The sequence below is a fragment of the Spea bombifrons genome, chromosome 9 (genome assembly GCF_027358695.1).
Source record: "Spea bombifrons isolate aSpeBom1 chromosome 9, aSpeBom1.2.pri, whole genome shotgun sequence".
NCBI lineage: Eukaryota > Metazoa > Chordata > Amphibia > Anura > Pelobatidae > Spea > Spea bombifrons.
The window spans coordinates 11,305,389-11,324,240 of NC_071095.1; the positions used below are offsets into that span (position 1 = coordinate 11,305,389).

General features: G+C 47.3%; 4 protein-coding genes and 1 long non-coding RNA gene across 9 annotated transcripts in view; 3 read left to right on the top strand and 2 right to left on the bottom strand.

Annotated features, from left to right (window-relative positions):
• The first annotated feature begins 2,583 nt into the window (after positions 1-2,583).
• Positions 2,584-4,087, top strand: LOC128504618 (uncharacterized). Its single transcript, XR_008355474.1, has 4 exons — positions 2,584-2,791; positions 3,163-3,237; positions 3,499-3,580; positions 3,899-4,087. It is a non-coding gene; the product is annotated as an uncharacterized LOC128504618 (long non-coding RNA).
• A 1,421-nt stretch (positions 4,088-5,508) lies between these two features.
• SPC25 (SPC25 component of NDC80 kinetochore complex) lies at positions 5,509-8,132 on the top strand. The gene is made up of 7 exons (XM_053474733.1): positions 5,509-5,628; positions 6,104-6,252; positions 6,494-6,559; positions 6,813-6,959; positions 7,038-7,142; positions 7,590-7,688; positions 7,765-8,132. The coding sequence occupies exons 2-7, from the start codon at positions 6,111-6,113 to the stop codon at positions 7,893-7,895; spliced, it is 690 nt and encodes a 229-aa protein (XP_053330708.1). The 5' UTR covers positions 5,509-5,628; positions 6,104-6,110; the 3' UTR covers positions 7,896-8,132.
• A 385-nt stretch (positions 8,133-8,517) lies between these two features.
• Positions 8,518-12,982, bottom strand: UBR7 (ubiquitin protein ligase E3 component n-recognin 7). The gene is made up of 11 exons (XM_053474730.1): positions 12,752-12,982; positions 11,516-11,649; positions 11,369-11,429; positions 10,983-11,078; positions 10,832-10,885; positions 10,626-10,731; positions 10,197-10,369; positions 9,906-10,070; positions 9,649-9,811; positions 9,332-9,393; positions 8,518-9,146 (listed from the first exon to the last, which is right to left on the bottom strand). The coding sequence occupies exons 1-11, from the start codon at positions 12,917-12,919 to the stop codon at positions 9,054-9,056; spliced, it is 1,275 nt and encodes a 424-aa protein (XP_053330705.1). The 5' UTR covers positions 12,920-12,982; the 3' UTR covers positions 8,518-9,053.
• Positions 12,983-13,400: 418 nt separating this feature from the next.
• The window catches only part of GON7 (GON7 subunit of KEOPS complex), a 118,842-nt gene continuing 113,390 nt past the window's right edge, over positions 13,401-18,852 (top strand). Inside the window, exons 1-2 of one of the 3 annotated variants that reach the window (XR_008355473.1) lie at positions 13,401-13,651; positions 14,178-14,512. Coding sequence is in view for 2 of the 3 variants with exons in the window: in XM_053474737.1 (XP_053330712.1) it covers positions 13,459-13,651; positions 14,178-14,305 (321 nt within the window). In the remaining variant the exon portion in view is untranslated. Of the gene's footprint in view, positions 13,652-14,177; positions 14,522-18,852 lie in introns of those variants that run through there. The other 2 variants (XM_053474737.1, XM_053474738.1) reach the window with 2 other exon arrangements.
• LYSET (lysosomal enzyme trafficking factor) lies at positions 16,951-18,847 on the bottom strand. 3 transcript variants are annotated; one of them, XM_053474736.1, is made up of 2 exons: positions 18,762-18,847; positions 16,951-17,686 (listed from the first exon to the last, which is right to left on the bottom strand). In XM_053474736.1, exon 2 carries the CDS (start codon positions 17,668-17,670, stop codon positions 17,275-17,277), a length of 396 nt encoding a protein of 131 aa, XP_053330711.1. In that variant the 5' UTR covers positions 17,671-17,686; positions 18,762-18,847; the 3' UTR covers positions 16,951-17,274. The 3 variants fall into 3 exon arrangements, with proteins under 3 accessions (XP_053330711.1, XP_053330710.1, XP_053330709.1); XM_053474735.1 differs by lacking the exon at positions 18,762-18,847 and adding an exon at positions 18,520-18,609; XM_053474734.1 differs by lacking the exon at positions 18,762-18,847 and adding an exon at positions 18,463-18,553.

Genomic DNA, 18,852 nt, shown 5'->3' on the forward strand with positions numbered 1-18,852 from the left:
GGGGATATCGGGGAGGTTTACTGCTTCACGTTACAGCGACCAAAAAGATACGCGGCGCCTTCCAGGACGTGCGTCGGTCTTCCAACACCAGGAGATATCCGGCTATGAGACGTGCAACAGGGGGACCGGCATGCGACAGTCACCGTCAAATACTGCAGGGCTCCATTCACGTGATTGCAGCCCTGCATGATGCATACCTAATACGCATTCCGTACTAAACAGGGGATTCAGGGGGTTATTTGGAGTAAGGTCAGCGTTCCTTTGGTTGGAAACAATTCCGTGTTTTTTGAGGCGTTATTGCGAACGTACGTGAGCAGAAAGCGGGATCTTCTGCGGGGACAGGTGACGTTAAAGCAGCGACTTATAATGCGATTCATGGTGCAAACTTTGAAAAGGGGCCCTGTCGCCATAGCAACCAGTGGAATCATCCTGCAGAAGGGACCATTCCATTGGTTGCTATGGTGATAAGACCCTTTGTACGGTCCACCGTTATCACTTTTCATACATAGCTGCATTGTACCGGCTCGGGGGCCGGTCGGTCTGCCCATCTTTCTTGGTGCTTTAAGACTTCCAAACTTGCTTGGGCTCCTCTAATGCCTGCGCTGGGGCAAAACATTCTGCTCGGGGTAGGCACGAGACTATCCTGATCGAGACGAGAGATTCGGGTTATCCTCACACATGCAGACGGGTTTCGGGGGGTGACCTGCCCCAGATGGTGTAAAGGCTCCGCTGGCGGTGGTCCTCATCTGCCGTTACTGCCCCTACTGCCCCTCACATGCTGTAGATATTCCTTAAACTGCTCGATCCTGTTCCTTTTTAGTATCTTTATAACATTCTTTACACAGCACTCTGTAACCTGCTCCAGATTCCTCCAAAACGTGTCTTTTCTTCATGGAACTCGTGTCTTCTGCCTCCCGCATGCGGCGTATTAGCGTGTGATGCATGTTCACATACAAAGGGGCAGCTGATCCGTTAACCCGTTAGTTTCCACGGATCTCCCTGAGAGTTATATCGCCGTCATCTGAACGTTATACGGAATGACCGTGAAATCTGTGACTTAGACGGAGGGCCGTGTTTTATGTACCTGTTGGAGGGGCTTCTGTTTCCGTTCGAAAGTCTTTTGGTAAATGACAGTTTTACATTTCCTGTTATAAAGTCCAAGTGCCTTCAACGCTTAAGGCTCCGAATTTACGAAAAAAAAACAAAAAAAAGAAAAGCTCTAAGAACTGATTTAACGCTCTATGCAAGTGTTTTTTACAACCTGCATAAACCAGTACTTTGTAAGGTTTGTTTATGATCCAATTGTACAGAGTTTTTAAAGAATAGTATTTTTATTTAGGTACTTCCAGACTTGAATTTGTCTCGTGTGATACATTGTATAACCCCCCCTCTCTCTTTTGAGTACCATTGCAGTTGTACAAAAAGGTTTTCACTGGTTCTATTTTTCTACTGTTACTGACAAGCATGTAACATGGACTTTATCCTGCATATAGTTGGCATTTCAGAATAAATGGCTTGAATAGAAAGTTCTACGTGTGTCTCTCTCATTCAACTATAAATATTCTGGTTGCTATGGATATTATTATTATTTAAATATTATTTTATTATTGGTTTTAAAATGTATAAATATTTATTATTATTGACGGCTGTTGAATGTCGATTTAAAATCCGGAGGCTGTCGATTCTACTATAGCCTTTTTTCTTTTTTTATAGCATTGTCGTTAAGACTTTTTAAATGTTTTATTGAAAGATGCTTTTATATTTTAGCAGGTGGGACGATATTGAGCCTGAGATGAATTAATTATCTTATCACGGTGCCGTCCTTTCAAACAATGTATCTATCAATCTCCTAATTCCTCCCCAGAGCCGCATTCTGGGTATTCCTATATGGTTCCTCGTATCTCTACGACGTGACTACAAAGAAAGGCACTCAAGGCAGGTACTTAATCTGCTTGGCGGTATCCACCGTGACTCAAGCTCGGATTATGACTCCATGAATTAGGCTGGCGTCACGATTAGCAGTAAGGGGTAAATAAAATGCACTTTTTTTGTCAAATAATGCTTTTTGATTAGTTTTGAATCATTAAACCGGTTCGCATGACACAATCAACCCATCCTCGCTCAAGCAGTTCTCTCCTACTGTTCCCCTTCCACCCTCAACCACCCGATAGATTGTAAGCTCCTGCGACCTTCCTCTCCTTCTGCCTGTTAACTATATTTAAATTCTTATTTTCATTGTCCACTAACAGCGCTATGGAGTCTGCTGGCGCTATATGATTAAATGTAATGGACGAAGGGTGTAAACTGTAATACGTTGTTATGGTGCCGTCACACCGCCAGCGCAGGACCCGGTGATGATGTAATGAAACATGCTGTTACTAAAATAACACAGAAAAGGGGAGCACAGCAAGTTTTATTCAATTAAACTCGAATACACATTTCATAATATTGATAAAACCGTTCAGGCTGGGACCCGGTACCGGGGCCGAACCGCAACGTTTTGGGGCGGCCTATTTGCGGATGAAAACAAAGCAGCGTGTCACGTGACTAGTTCCACCTGTCACAGCACAGAGTAAACAAACGAGCTGCAGCACTGACAAGAGTGCCTTCGATTGGCGGAAATGATGTCTTAACAGGCCGGAAGTGTGCGTAATACCCCTTTCTAGGTTCTTGAATCGAGTTAGGGGTACGGTCGGCGAGTGGATCCAGTGCCATCCGGCCATGTGCGCCTTCAGGTGGAAGAGGAAACTTCGCGGACCCCTCATGTGTGCTCAGACAATGGCTGCTGGAGGTTCGTGAGGAAAATTAATATATTTAAGGAACATAATGCGCATTTCGGTAAATGGCCTCGTGACCTTTTCCCTGAGAGTTACACTTTTTATACAGATATAGTTATTAGAAGGTCACTAGAAATTAAATACAGATAAAGCTACTCATTTCCATTACAGACTGCAGGGATTTGCTGTGGTGGGATCTTTAGGGTTAATCAGTTACCTTGCCTTGAATTAAAGCTAATCAATAATTCGGTTATCGGCAGAGTATAAAGTGCTGGAGCAGCTCAGATCCCCTACAGTTATTCTTAATGATTATGCTTTGGTTTGTATACTTCCACCTGTAACTCTATACAGTAACCTATATAAATGTATATTATTATTATTGCAGGGATTTTCACCGCTCCCAACAAAAACTTGAAATCTGGAAACCGTGATAGGTTCCGAGATCGCTGACCCTGATTGGGTGAGTAACGCTGTAAGAATGGGGTCCTAACGTAACACCTGTCCTCCCACAAAGGCGTGCTGGCGTCTCCTGTGCGCTTGCACGTAAGAAATGGAGGTAGAGAGAAAAGAACTGAGGCTCCTCATAAGTGCGTCCTCCATCATGGATGCTCTAACATGTCTGTGTTCTGACAGTGGCTAGCGTGTGATCTTCAGCTCTGATCCGTGAGTATGGATACTCCAAAGCTTTCTATACTGACGCTTATTTTTCTGTGTTACGCAGGTGTATCCTCAATGAGAAAATGACGCCTTACTGAGCGGGAAAACCTTGTCTGTGAAGCTGGCAGATGTCCTCTGCACCACAGGTAACCATTTTCTATCAAGTGACTAAAACAATCTGGCGACAATCTTTGTATTTTGCTAGTTTTCTTAAATATTCTAATGATAAGGTGTTTGCCCCTCCCACAAAGGCGTGCCTGCACCGTTTAGTACGCAGGTGCGTAAGAACAGGAGGCAGAGTAAAGAGATTAGTGAATATTGTGTTAGTTGCTCAGGTGAGCCCAACTGTGATATCACTGCTCTTACATCATAGAACAGTAAACCTGCCATGATTTCATTTTATATAGTCGTGTTTTGTCCCACAGCCTTTTTCACTTTATAATATTTATATTTTCCTTTCTCAGCTGACGACGTGCAGACGTTGCAGTCATTCCCTCTGTTGAGGTTGGGAACGGCCTGTGGTTCCGCTGCTGGGTTAACCTGCAGATATTTGAAGCACGTCTGACTTGTTTGCAAACATAGTTCGTATTATGACGTAGAAGCGTTTCCAGGGTAACGGTGGATTTGCTATTGATGCGATGGGCATATTTGTTTACAAAGAAACTACAAGGAGCCGTTAAGCGACCACCTGCTGGATATCATCTCACTGTAATGACTGACTCAGGGAGTCTAAATTGTCATTTTGCTCTGAGAGCTTGTAAATAAAGATGATTGTAAAATAAAATGTTTTGTCTGTTTTTATTATAAACTTTTGTGATTGTACTGGAATTTTTGGTCCAGGGAAATCGTATTCTTTGTAAAGGACTTTTTCTTGCATTGCCCTGGAGTCGTCGCACACATCGGGAGATACAAATTCTCCACGTCACGGCTGCTTGTGACAGAAGCAACTCCCCTTCCTGGCATAAAGTGACATTTGTCAAGGTTTCCATTTGTGGGCCATAATGATGTCATACGTGACTTGGGGAGGGGATCTCTGCAGTGTATACAGAATCTCACCAAGGCGTTCTGGTGGTTTTTTTTTATCCTGGGACATTAGCCTGTTGTCTATAATGCATAGTAGCGCGGAAACAAAATCAATACGCTGTGCCAGAAAACACACACAACCTGTTTCTCTGTCGTCAAACACTCCCTTCTGATTGGGTAACGAGTTTTGGTCAGCTCTCCTGCGTTTAAACCGTGGTGCGCCGTTTCACGTGTATTATGGTCAGCAACTAATTCTTCCCTAAAATAACAGGATTTGGCTTTCTCCCTGCATTCAGCGTTTAGAATATACAGAGAGCGGAATTGTGTGCTTTTCTCTCTGCGTACCGCACGGCAAGAGGGACATCAGATGACGGATCGTGCTGTTGAAGTGTTTGTCGACCGTTTAGACGTCTTTTCATTTGGTTTTATTGATTTTAAAATCTATATTTACCCGACAAGACCCTGTAACAACAAGTTTACTTTTACTGAATTACGTAAGTTAATGTGGATATGATGCCCCCCATGTTACAACATATCATTTTTACAAAGGTTATCACCGTAGCAACTAGTGAAACAATCAGGATTTGACTATTCCATTGGTTGCTGTGGCGATAAGACCACGTCGCAACCTGTGCAAGTGAATCCACATTGAATGTTTTATACTCCTAGCAGCTGCCCATCTTCAGTGAACAGCAATGAGTGCGAGCTCCCAGGAATGAGATGCGGCGGGGCAAATAATACACAAGGGGTGGATTGGGGATTTTCGGGTTTTAAGAAAATAAGCGGGGCATCCGGGAACCCACCATTCCCTCCAGGGGCTTTGTATAAAAAGTGCCATAAGGATAGATTGTAAGCTCATTGGCTGCGTCCTCACAAATCTTTAACTACCAGTATTTTTTACTTTCCAGAATATACACTCAGTTTTGATTTGTACGGCGCTGTGGTCTATGGTGGCGCCGTATAAACCGATAAATAAGGCATTTCCTGCTATCGTGTCATTTACTTCCGCAGCGTGGATTCGGCGCTCGGCTGCTTCTGTCTGACTGCAGAGCGTTTGACGGGCTTTCGATTGTGTGGCCTGGGAATATACGTCACTGAGCGCGAGCGGCAACGTTCAAACACAGAGGAAGAGCGGAGCTCGAGGCGGCCAGAAGCGGGCCGGACCGTGACGGTAAGCGGGGGATGGGAGCCGTAAAGGGGCGCCCCGGGTATGCAGTAGGGGGGTGCGCCAAGGGTGGGGAATCAATACGCGGATGCACCAAGCAGTGGTGAGCAATAAGGACAGGGCGCATGCGCTAAAGGAGCCTTATCCATGTTATTATTTATTGGGGGTACATGTCCCATTTTATAATTTATTTATATTAATGCCATTGATTTGCATTCACTCTGCAAAGCCAGTTTAGCCGTGACACAGGTGGACTGAAAATTCACCCATCCCATTGATTGGTGGAGCGACGTCACATGACATCTGCCTGGTGTTTTGGGGCTATTTGCTATGTTAGTGACAGTTATTCCGCTGGCGGGTGATCGGTGGGCGCGATGAGGCAGGCCGAGAGGCTTGGAGGAGCAGAGAACACATTTGTATTAAAATGCAGGGTTTTGGGAAAGTGACAGATAAGAAACTGTAAACACCCCGTTGTTTGCAGCGAAGCAATGGCCGGGACGAAGATCCACGACGAGCAGAGCTTAAACCTGTACATGCAGGAATTCCGGACGAAATTTATCAACAGTAACGACGACGTCACCATCCAGGAAATAAAGGATCCGTACAAAGAATCATTGAAAAAATTAACAGGTAAGCGTTTTTTGGGTCATTCTATATGATTTATGTGACATTGTAGAACGCCGGGCGAAGAACACTTAATATTGTTGAAAATAAGTCGTTACAGAACATCAGAAACGGCTTTAAAATACAGGTTTGTTGTCATTGTTTTTGGTCAGCAGCTGATGACCCCCTCGGGGGGGGGCTGACCTTTTGGAATTCTGACACATAGCTACAGAATTTTAATGTAATGTTTTGGTTTTTTTGTCCCCAGATGTCTGGTCCAAAAAATATAGAGAAGGAGAGCTGATGACTGACAAGGTCCTGGAATTTAGAAATGGTAGGATGCCTTAAATCCGGCTCAGCCAATGGGAGGAAGGCATCTCTGCCATGCTGATCTCCCATTGGCTGTTCGGAACCCTCTTACGTTTATTTTTTTATTTATTTGCTATACGATTATTCTCCTTAGAATAACATGTTATACCCTCTCTGGGACGGGGACCATTAAACCCACCCGAAAGGGATTATGGGGGGACGTGCCTGAGATCCTGCTGTCAGTTAATTAACATTCGGTTTCTCTTTGTTCTGCGTAGAAATCAGTCTGCAGAACAAACGCGTCGAGGAAAAGCAGGAGCAAATTTTACAAGAGATTGAAAAAATAAAAGAAAACGAAAGTACGCACCGAGATTTGACCGAGCACATCGAGAAGTTAAAGGAAGAATTACATCGGAAAAGAGAGCGTAAGTCTACGGGACTGGTGCGTTTGTAATTGTAATGTTACCGGGGTCATTAAAGGGGGGGGCCGCTTTGTTTTTCAGTGGCCTTGGCTAACAAAAAAGCCAATAAGGACAGGCTAAAGGAACTACAAAAATCGGCAACTTTGTTCAAGGAACGTCTTGGGCTCGAGATCCGGAAACTGAGAGGTAAATGTCCGTAGTGGAGGGGGTAACTTCTTGTATTAACCCCAGGATCTTAATCGTCTCAGCGCTCCTAATTTCCTTTTTCTTTGTGATTGTTACATTTTTTTTTCTGATGGGTATCAGATTAAATTTATTGTGCGATTCTTTAATTTCTAGGTTTTGCATAATGTCATTGGACGTTTGTATGAGTTCTCGCTGTTATCTGAGCCCCGATCTACTAAACACCCCGACTCCTTATCATACTGCCTGTGGGGTGGCACGGGTGACTCAGTCCTAATCACCCAGTTGGACTCTCTGCCTAATGAAAGTCTATGGGGAATAGCATCAGCTCAGTGTGGTGTCTGACTTCCTTTTCTGAATGACCAACTCTTCCGCTGCTCCTCTGTCTTTTATAAAATGTTTACCCGGATTACACTTTACAGATCTAATTATGCACATTTCTGGTTTTAGGCGATAAACTGCAGTTTGTCTTCAGATGCATTAACCCCAAAGACCTGGATGAGCCATATTCCTGCATCATTTTCTTTAATGAGGATGGAGAGTATGAAGGTATTTCTGTCAATCCCTGCCCTCCATAAAGAGCAACCGATGGGTTCTTGTGTCTGACTCTGAGTTTTGCTTCCAGTTACAGGGTGCGACCCCCCGCTGGACTGCATTGCCGAATATCAGCAAAAAGTGCGAGAAACCAAGAACTTCTCAGCCCTTCTCGCCAACCTCAGAAAGGCGTTCACTGCATTAAGTTCCCAAGGAAAATAAGTCCTGCCTGTAACGACCGTAGATCGGCCCTTTCTGTGGCCCACGGCTGGGAGAGTGTATGGAGAAACTGTCCTGCGATAAAGGTATTGTCCATTCGGCATTTACACGACGCGAGCCGATTCCCTGACGTTTTAGGGGAAACCGCTTTCTCCATCCCGCTAAGTTTTTCAACATTTTGTATTTATAATGTCTGTAGCCTATTCTTGTTATTATTGATATCATTAAACTTACCTATTTTTTGCCAGTCTCGATTGAATGCATTTTCATTGTGCAGGGCTGACCTACGCACGCACTTCAGAAATGTAATCAATTTAACATAAAGTGAACCAAAAATTTAGGGAGCAGTCGCCGCCCCTCCTCAGCCCCCCTCTAATCAACTGTCATTTACACGGCGCCAACAATTCCCGCAGCGCTTCTTACCGTCCGTACGTTTAAAGGCTCTGATGACAACCTGATAATTAGGTAAAGAAGGTCCTGCTTGTAAGACAGCAGTACGTTTAAACAGCCCCTCTGCGTTAGGCGGACACAGCTTGTGTCTTAAGCCATGGCTTGTGACCGAATCATATACTAGCCGAGCATTTGCTCACTAGATTCCCATTTAAATAAAACTTAAATAACAGAATTACTAACATTAAAGTATTTTATTGTGATTTCCAAAGCAAGAACAAAAAAAAAAAAAACGAAAATCCTGATTTACAGACTACGTGAGAAAAAGAAAAAGTCATGGTCTAGTTTAAAAGCCGTAAGCAGCAGTCACCAAACTGATACAGCCTGGCCTCTTCAACGCCGCTGGCAATTTCCTATACAGAAAATTCACAAGCCGGGGGGCAGAGCTATCTCTACAAGAGAGAAGAAACCGGTCGAGGGGGCAGTTACCGGATAAAATCTGTTATTTCGCTAGAGAGGGAGGGAAATCATGCTGGATTAATGGGAGTCGGTGTGCCTCTCCTGCCCCCGGGCCTTTACAGAGCGCATGACGTGGATACCATTTAATAACTAAAGGGTAGGATGCGTACCGTACGGGAGTAACGCGCGTCTGCGGCACAAGATGGCTTATTTTTAAGACAGAAGTTTAAGAAGACAGGACAAACTTCATGGGTTTGGAGCTCGAGTTTATGAGACAATCAAACGCTCGTTTCTCTGGAGCAAGCGCTGGATTTAGCTGCAATAATACTGCATTCCCTCCACGCGCCGCCTTTTCCGGGACCTCAGATCGTCAAAGAACTGCTGAATGTCTTCTGTTTTCACAACCTGCGGGGTGGAAAAAGGGACGCTATTAAAATTGGAAAGGAAACCCCATCATAGATGATTCCACCTCCATACAATTCCAAGCATTTTTACTGAATGTATTTTTTCTGAAATAAGAATTTAAAAAGGTGCTCGATTCCTACTGTAAACGGCGCATGCGAGGCAGTGAAATAGAATAAAAGTCTTACCTTTCCTTCCTCCGCAAACCTTTTCAGGTAGTCTGTTAGCTCTGTCTTCAAGTCATTGTATTCTGGAGGGGGGAGGAAAACAATTCCTGTTAACACTTTCTGCACGTATAAAGGGGGTGACACTGGGGTGAAATAACGTGAATTTGGAGTGTAGCTATCCTGAGGAAACCAAGGACTGATTACAGTTTGGGTCTTTACAGCAGTAGAAGAGGACAGAACAGACGGGGGCCGATCTGCCCAGCAATTCTAGCTTTTTCAGTAGAATACGGGCTTCCTGTATTTTGTGCATTTGTGTCGCACATGCGCAGCATTCTTACCACAGATGAGCTCCACCTGCTGCACTCTGTTCATGGCGCTGAGCGCAGTCATCAGGGGGTCTCTCCTCTCTTGGGCTTCGTTGGTTTTCCCTTTATTCTCGTACGCCTGGACCGTGTCGCCTTCATCCACCAAAAACAGCAATTCCAGCTCAGCGTACATTTTCTGCAAGGAGCCGAAGAGAAGAATAACTTAATATCTATCTTTCTACCTCTAGCAGTGGCGGCAGAGCTGATCCGTGAGTAGTGCCGCGCCATACCATGCAGTCCTTGCAGTTGCAGAGCTTCCTGCGCCAGTTGCTCTGCCAGTACGTGGCGGTTTTTGCCGCGGATCCCAGCTGCGTTCTGTACGCCTGCAGTTTACACGTCGCTTCCGGCTTGGCTTCTGTCCTCGTGGGGTTTGAGTCCTCGCCGTTGGCAGATTTCTGTGCAAAACACAACGTCCATCCAGTTTAAGTTATTCTGCGTAGGCATTTACAATTTCCCAAACACCTTCCATACGTCGGCGACATTCACAGGCGAGAAGTTAGAGGGATCCGTCCTGGGGTTACCTGATCCGAGGCGGCACTTGTGGACGGACTGTTCTGTTTGTCCTCCTCTTCTTTTATATTGGGGTGACTCACAATTTCTGCTTTTTGTTCTTCTGTCTTAATATCCAGCCCGTTCTGGACCTTAACGTCCTCCTCTGACCCATCTTCCACCTTAATATCTTCATGGTCCACCTCTGTAGGGGTGATTCTAGTTACAGCGGGAACTGGAAAATATACAGTAAGTCAGCTACAGAATCATCAAAGGAACGTTTCATTTCTGTAATGGACGGTTACAAAATGTTTGAATAAGCATTCTTTATATGGCTGGAAAACACAGATCTCTATTGGGCAAACTATAAACATGAAGTCAATACCCAGAACAGAAGAACAGGGATCGAGACCTCGTAGACTCGTCTCCGATAGGAGACTAGAATGGAGAATACGACGTACCGGCTAAGTGTGGCACGTAAGCCCAAAGGAAGGCGCAGCGCTCCATGCAGCCTTGGCATATCATCTCTTGAAACTCTAGGTGTTCCGGCGGGGAGGCTCCAAGATGCTGCAGCAGAATAAAGATTTGTGTTACGGACGACTAAAGGGAGGGCAGACAAGACAGCGGAACCAAAACGTCTACAAATAACCAGTACGATGGAGCGTACCCTTCCGTGAAACCAGTCCTCGCAGACCACGCACTGGATCATTTCATCCGGGATCTGAGGATTAAGAAGAGCGTAGTTCAGACATATATGTCACAGACACGCAAGACGACTGCCGGCTCCAGCTTCAGATGAGTTCACGTCCAGCACTCACCTCATCTTCCGGGTCAGGATATGGCCGTTTGCACGTACAGTACAGGCCGAAGAAGTTTGCGTTATATTTATTTAAAGAGTTAACGTCCTCCTTCTCCTAAAAGAAGCAAAACAAAGAAAAAAAAATGAATTCTCCGGTAAGGCGTGCGTTCACCGAGGGGCTGGGGACGCATTGTGACGTTAGAGACATATCCGCCGGCAGACGCAGCTCATCCCAACGATACGTAACGGCAGAACCCTAAACATCAGGAAAATTCTTTATAAGGGATGATCAATGAATATTCATCGTTCTGCTTCCGGCAGTAGCCCCCAGATATACGGTATTTGGGGCAGAATAAATATTGCGTGCCGCTCAAACTAACTAAGTTACGGATTGGATATACGTACGGGAAAGAGCTTGCACTCCAGCTGCTTGAATTTGCTATTCCCACAATCACAGCGGAAGTTCCTGCGGGGAATAAAAAAAGAGCGTTTAGGTTTCATCGACATTCAGGCAGCGAGGGTCTTTGGTTTAGGAAACCAAGCAGCCGTTACCTCTTTGTATAAAGCTCGAACAAGTCATGTCCTTCGTGACACTTGTAAGTACACGCTAGGCAGATTCCCGCCGGCTCCTCTTTGTCGGGCGTGCAGGTGTTACAGGCGTACAGCGCCTGCCGATTCACGTAGCCCTAAAAACAAACAACAAGGGATGGCCACTGAGCGGCGGGACTGGAGACTTCGCTGGGCAGAGGGGATCACAGAAACAAAAGGTTACACGTAACCAATTGAGGGCAGAAGGACTCGGCTGCAGCACAGGCTGCCGGTGGGTTTCCCTTCCAGTGCTGTTAATCTGTGATTTGAGAGGTTGGTATATTAATTATTCATGAAGGGGAGGAGATTGCTGATAGTATTATGGATGGCAAGAGGGCATCAGGACCCCCCACATTAGTACTATGGATGGAGAGAGGGTTTAAGGACCCCCACGTTGGTATTATGGATGGAGAGACAGAGTCAGGACCCCCATGTTAGTATTATGGATGGAGAGATGGAGTCAGGACCCCCACGTTGGTATTATGGATGGAGAGAGGGAGTCAGGACCCCCACGTTGGTATTATGGATGGAGAGAGGGAGTCAGGACCCCCACGTTAGTATTATGGATGGAGAGAGGGAGTCAGAACCCCCACGTTGGTATTATGGATGGAGAGATGGAGTCAGGACCCCCATGTTAGTATTATGGATGGAGAGATGGAGTCAGGACCCCCACGTTGGTATTATGGATGGAGAGAGGGAGTCAGGACCCCCACGTTGGTATTATGGATGGAGAGAGGGAGTCAGGACCCCCACGTTGGTATTATGGATGGAGAGAGGGAGTCAGGACCCCCACGTTGGTATTATGGATGGAGAGAGGGAGTCAGGACCCCCACGTTAGTATTATGGATGGAGAGATGGAGTCAGGACCCCCATGTTAGTATTATGGATGGAGAGAGGGAGTCAGGACCCCCACGTTGGTATTATGGATGGAGAGAGGGAGTCAGAACCCCCACGTTGGTATTATGGATGGAGAGATGGAGTCAGGACCCCCACGTTAGTATTATGGATGGAGAGAGGGAGTTAGGACCCCCACGTTAGTATTATGGATGGGCAAAACCCGTTCGGACCCCTTGTAAACATTATGAGTAGAAAAGGGATGGCAGGAACTCCATGCTGGTGTTATGGCTGAACAGAGGATATTGGGGGCCCCCTGTGGCCCCGAAGAGGGGTGACTAGTCAGAGCATAGTCTTTGTCCGCACCTCGGGGTAAGAGCATTTCTCGGCGTCGCTCCCGGCCAGCACCGCGCAAGCCTCATCCTGCAGCGCATCGTCCTCCTCCAGCACATCCACCAGAGACAGCACCGGGTCATCCGCGCCCGCCGCCTCCTCCTCCGCGCTTCTCTTCCTTCCCTGCTCGTTTGCCGCCATTTCTATAATTATAAGAAGGACGGGAAAGCATCTACGTCCGGAGCCGGCGGGCGGAAGCTGCGAGGGAGGCCAATGGTGTCATAAAGGTGTTTCCGGGAGCGGCGGTCGGAAGTTCTGCTGCTAGGCTCTCCTCGCGTTCACCTGCTTCCGGAGCTGATATTACGAAGCGTCTCCATGTTGCTGGGCAACGGCAGAATCAGCGCACGTGGTACGAAGCTGCCTGTAAACATGTCAATTTCATGTCACGATATCAGAACCCACAGATTATAGCATAAAACGGATTGAAAATGTGCTTATTCCAGATATTATTATCTTTCCGGCAGTTGAAGAGGTTAATTTGCCCCGGGTGCGCCCTGCTATTGAGGGTTTAGCAACGTATCACGTGAGAATTGGTTCACCAGGCTCAGCCAATGAATCCTGAAAGAACAGGATGGGGACACGTGATCTGTGTTTGTTTTGCCCGAATCGAACATGGCGCCGGTGCTCGGGCTGCCAGTGTCGCAGGCTGATGACGCAGGGTGGCGGAGACAAGCTTTAGCATGGAGTTGCGGGCTGAGTTGACCGGCCGGGATGGAGCCCGCCGCCCCTTCCAGGTGAGCTGCGAGCCGAGCCTGCCGGGGTTGCTGAGCGGCCTGGAGCAGCTGAAGGGAGAAGTTTCCGCCGTGCTGAGCCAGCTGGTCCTGCAGGAGAAGGGAGAGAACGGCCCGGGAGACGGCGAGCAGGAGTCCGCAGGTCAGGGGACGGGGTAGCGGCGATAATAGCTGGGGAGGGATAAACAATAACAGCCACTCAGCTCCGCGGGGGAGAGGTAATAATAACCGCGCCTGGGGCAAATCATGAGCAATCACTCAGCTCACTGGAGGCGAGGACGGGTAACGACCACCTCCTGGTGGCAAGACAGGAAAAGACTTTGCAAAAGAGGGGGTGTGATCCTGAGCGTAGGAAGGGACACAGGTGGGGTAGTTGCCCCCTCTGCAGGGTATGTAATGTCACTGATTTGATGGCTATAACATTTCATATGGTTTCAGAACAGGAAATAAGAGCAGGAGCCAGGAGGTCTGTAGTGAAAGGGCCGATAATTCAGTCCATCTGCCGATATATTTTCTTGATGAACAGGTAGTACATACACGGAATGGCCTTCTAGCTGAGCCTGCCAGGATACCTAGAAATGTCTGGGATATTTATGTATATTTGCTGTGCCTGGCTGTCGGCGTAATCGATGGCTCTTCTGCCCCTGAAAACGTTTCTTTCTGAGTAGGTGAAGACGAGGAGGAAGATGATGATGATGATGAGGAGGAAGAGGATGATGGAGATGAAGATAATTCGAGGAATGGAACATCTTCTAAAGGGCCTCCTACAAAAAGGTCAAAGACCCGGGACAGCTGACGCGGGGTCCGTGGCCGGAATTAAAAAACTGCCCATGATTTGAACGTGCAGGCTGCGGATGTATAAACGGGGTTCATGCGCGTCGTCCCCCTGCACCCCGGCGGCTCCTGGACTATAAAGCCCCCCCCCCAGACACGGCAGCTGCTGGTTCCTGCGCTTCGGCTGGAGGGGGATCTCTGTAACTTTATTACAATGAAGTCGAATGTCGTTCATAAATCTGGCTTTTTGGTTGTTTTTTTGTTCCCCGCTGTTTGTGTCTCTGATCACCGGGAGCCCTGAAACCGCAGCGTCGCCCTGAACCGCAGCGGCAGCCCAGACCGCAGCGTCGCCCCATCTCATCTTCTCATTCAATCCCGTGAATCACACCAGCATGCAGGAAGTGACATCACATCCATTTCCTGCATGCAGGAACAGTTTGCATGGAGGGAGAGACACAGGCAGGCTGTTAATGCCGGGTGTATGAGAGCGCTTTGGAAACTTCTCCTCTTCGTCGATCTGCGATCTGTGACGCTCCGAGACACGTTCAGCCCCAGCGCCGATACTTCCTACGCGGGTCGCGGTTCAAACATCAGCGGATAAACGGCTCTAGAGACGTGGACCGGAGCGCAGGTACTCATTGCTTAGTAGATCAGCCTCTTCGCTCGGTTACCGTTTTGTTTTTTTTGTATTTCACTGTTTACGGCGATGCACAAGAAGCCAAGTAGAAAAAAAAAAAAAGTTTTATTTTTCGTATCACAGTGCAATTTATCTCCCCACAACCTCACAATCTTATATTTAAACGAAATGTAAAAAGCCTCCTTTTTCAGTGTAATAAAGTAGCAAATAACCAACACGATAACATTCGGCACTTTCCTCGATACAAACACCAATCGCTCCGAACCCCAAACCCCCCGCTGGGGTTTCTGTCGCACGTCGAGGACGCTTTCCGTTCCATCGAGACACTTTATCGGTGTTACAGCCGTCCGCTCATCCTCGCGTTATACGATTAAAAAAACAATAGGATAAAAACATGATATAACAACTGAAAATCTCCCAAAATACAAGAAGAATTAGTGACAATTCCCAAATAAAAGCACACTTTGGATCGTGAATCTCTTTCCCGGCTGCGTTGTTGATAAATGAGTAGAGCGTTATATTTGGCAGTGGTTCCCGGTACCGTTCGAGTCCCTAAACAATATAGTATTTAAAGACCCCCCACCCCCCCGTGCAGATACACAGCGACCGACAGATTACTTCAGCGAGGAAAATCAATGAAATGACTTTGTTTGCATCGGTTTTCTGATCTCTTTGAAAGCGGCCCCGCAGCTCACATAGATGGGATACGAGGGACAGAAGCTTCCGGGACAGGAAGATCCAGCGCTCTGTTTGGCACTTAAAACATTTGAAAGCAGAGGAAAAGATTCACTAAGTGACCTGTGAGTTTAGTAGTAGCTGGCACAGTGCGGCTCCCGCAAAGGATCTAGTGCGTCAGCAATGGCGTTTATTCACTAAGCCATGCGTTGCGGGTTGGCTGAAACATCTGACCAATTCAACTTTATATCGTGAGCAGCCAGCCCTGGAGCGTTTCTCCTCTGAACCAATTCTGACCCGTTTTCAGCGGTCCGTGCTGAATCATGCGGCTGGCTCGGGAAACACGGCACCTTCCGGCAGCCTCCGGATTCCATAATAACCCCTCCTAAGCCGATATCACCGAGTTATAGTAACAGCCGGGACTGTACGGAAAGGAGGGGAGTCTAATCTTCCTGGTTTTAATGCTTTGCTACGAGGTGACCTCCCACCCCACGGAGAGTTTGGTTCAGGGACCTCCTGTCGCTTCCTACACAGAATTATCCTTCCGCCTGGAGCCAGCGAACTCAGTTCTTCCGCATTAAACCCGCAGAGGACCACAGAGACGCTTCCTTAATTATCTCAAAGCTCCCTTCAGCCAGCGCTAAACGTTCTGTTAATTGAACCGGACTTTGTCGCCGGTTCCAAAATTATTCCTCAAAGCCAACGCCGCTCCATTCACCGAACTACCGGCTGCCCGACTCTAAAATGTGCGATTTATGTTTTATTATATTACACATAATTTAGAAAACTAAGTGACCTGGACATCGTTCCGGCTGCTTCCCCGGCATTCACCATCTGAGACCCCCGCAACCCAAACCCAGCACTATCTAAGATGTATCTTGGACAGATCTCCTTAATGGAGAGCCACACCTGAGTGCGAGTGACTGTCCAGGTAACAAGGCCCCTCTCTTCACTACTCCAAAGTCAAAAGGTGATCCTCAAAAAGAAAGAAAGAAAACTTTTCTGTAACAAAGATTCTTTAACCCCTTATCTGCTGGAATGAGTAATTGCATGGTGTTTTAATTACCTCTAGAATCAGAAAGAAAAGGACTGGAGTTTCAGTTCAGAGCGAAACTGTTTTAGGACATAAAAGTAGATATTGGATAACTCTGAGCCGAAATTCATCATTAAAGCTGATAGCGACGATTGCGACAGACAGACCCATCAGGAAAGTCTCGGTGCGGTTAAATAACCGCGGTTATTTTTTTTTTTTTTCCTGTCCTGACTTTGTGAATATAATCACAGATAACGCGCTGGGATCTGAAAATATTAATTCAGAAATTATTTTCATAATAATAAAAAAAAAAAATGATATCTTGGATTAAATTATTTTAAATCCCGCAAAAGGTTTATAGCAAGGCAGTGCATAGAGGCATCCCGGGACCCCCGCTCCGTGGGGTTTTTTGGATGAGGTTTAAATACATTAATCGTTAAGGCTTCCTGTGACGCAGCAAAGGGAAATAATTCCAATAAAACCCCAAAGAGTCCGAAGGCCCCACGAGAACGGACGGACGGACAGCCGGCCCTGGAAACAGCATTGCTTTGCTGGCCCAACCAGCAGAAAAGGAGTTAAAAATAAAAGGAAAAAAGCAGTCAATGTCCGTTTCCCGGGCGATATGATACTTCTTGCTCGGCGAGATCTAAGTGTCTATCAGCTGCAAGCGGCTGATCTGATTGGAGGCTTTCACGAAGGACTGGTGGCGATTGCAGATGACGGCCACGCAGATGGGGATTATACAGTAGCCCACGGTCTTCGGGTCGGCTCTCGTGCACGAGTAGAGGAAGAGGAACACCTGGAAATAGGGTATAAGAAAGAGGGCGGCCCAGACCCAGAACGGCAGGGAGAGCAGACGCGCTTTCAGGGAGAGCGCCCACGAGGTCCGGCTCAGAGACTCCTGAGGCTTTACCTGCACATGTTCCAGGGCCAGTCTGTTGTAGGTGTCATTGATTTCAAAGACATAGTAAAAGGCAGCAGCGCTCAAAAAGAGGTAGAGGCCGACGCCGATCCATCCCATCCTCTGGCGGAAATTCATCATTCTCCATGCTCTATGTCTGGAGGCGCAGCGTGGCCAGCGGGGAGGAAAAAGAAAAACAACAACATTAATACACAATGGGTAAAAAAAACATCCTATTGACTCATTCTCAAACATCGCACTCTTATACCTATAGTCAGCGTTTAACTGCAGCCCACCGGCCATGTGATTTGCTCTAGAAAAAGTTAGATGTAGGAAATTTTTGCCCCCTCTGCTTGTGTGGCAAACGCGGAGTTACTCGGCGGAGATCGCGCAGGGAGCAGCGACGGTTTACCACGACGACAAAAAGCCGCGGCAAACGACCTCAAACAGGATGCTCTGGTATCAGCCGTCTCGTGACGACGTCTCGTGGTATAACGAACACACAAAAAAAGCAGAAGTCTTACTGGGTCCTAACGGAGTAAAACGCGCTGCCGGGACCCACGGGGAAAGCCTTCCGCTGTTTGCCAACCTGAAGTCACAAAGTCACCGCTCAAACTCAGCATCGCTGTCACAAGCCCATCTTTTCTCTCTTTCAAAGTGGTGGTCCCTTCCTTTCCTCTCAAAGGGACCCCCCCTCTCCAGGTACCCCAAAAGCTAGGACCCCCCCCTCCAGGTACCCCAAAAGCTAGGACCCCCCCTCTCCAGGTACCCCAAAAGCTGGGGACCCCCGCTCTCCAGGTACCCCAAAAGCTGGGGCTTTACTCACTCCACTGTCTGCCATATGTCACAGCTTTCTGCCCACGGTGGCCCCTGTGTGGCAGCTCCTTCTCTGCCCACCCACTCTTGCTCTCCCAGGGACGCCACGCTCCTCACCTGTCTGTGGGGAGCTCTAGACTCCAATCCCGGGGATGCCCCCGAGACCCCTCTCACCTGACTGCAGCCGTGTGACGCCTGTATCCGGCGCCTATACCGGAAGCGGTCAGCTGACCGTGAGTCCACGACGGACATATTGGGTGTGGCAAAAATACCCAGAATAACAAATTTACATAAATAAACACCAGTAACAGGAAGCACAAACATGTCCCACTCCTTCAATCATCTCTAAGCCCCGCCATGCCGGAAGCTCAGCTGTCTAACGATATAAAAGGACGGCTTATTTGTCGCAAACATACCCAGAAGAATTCGTCTCTCCGCTGATTATTCATTAAACATCGCATTAGGCCTCAACAGTTCCCTGTTTCAACATGGCTTCCGCCGGCTCTT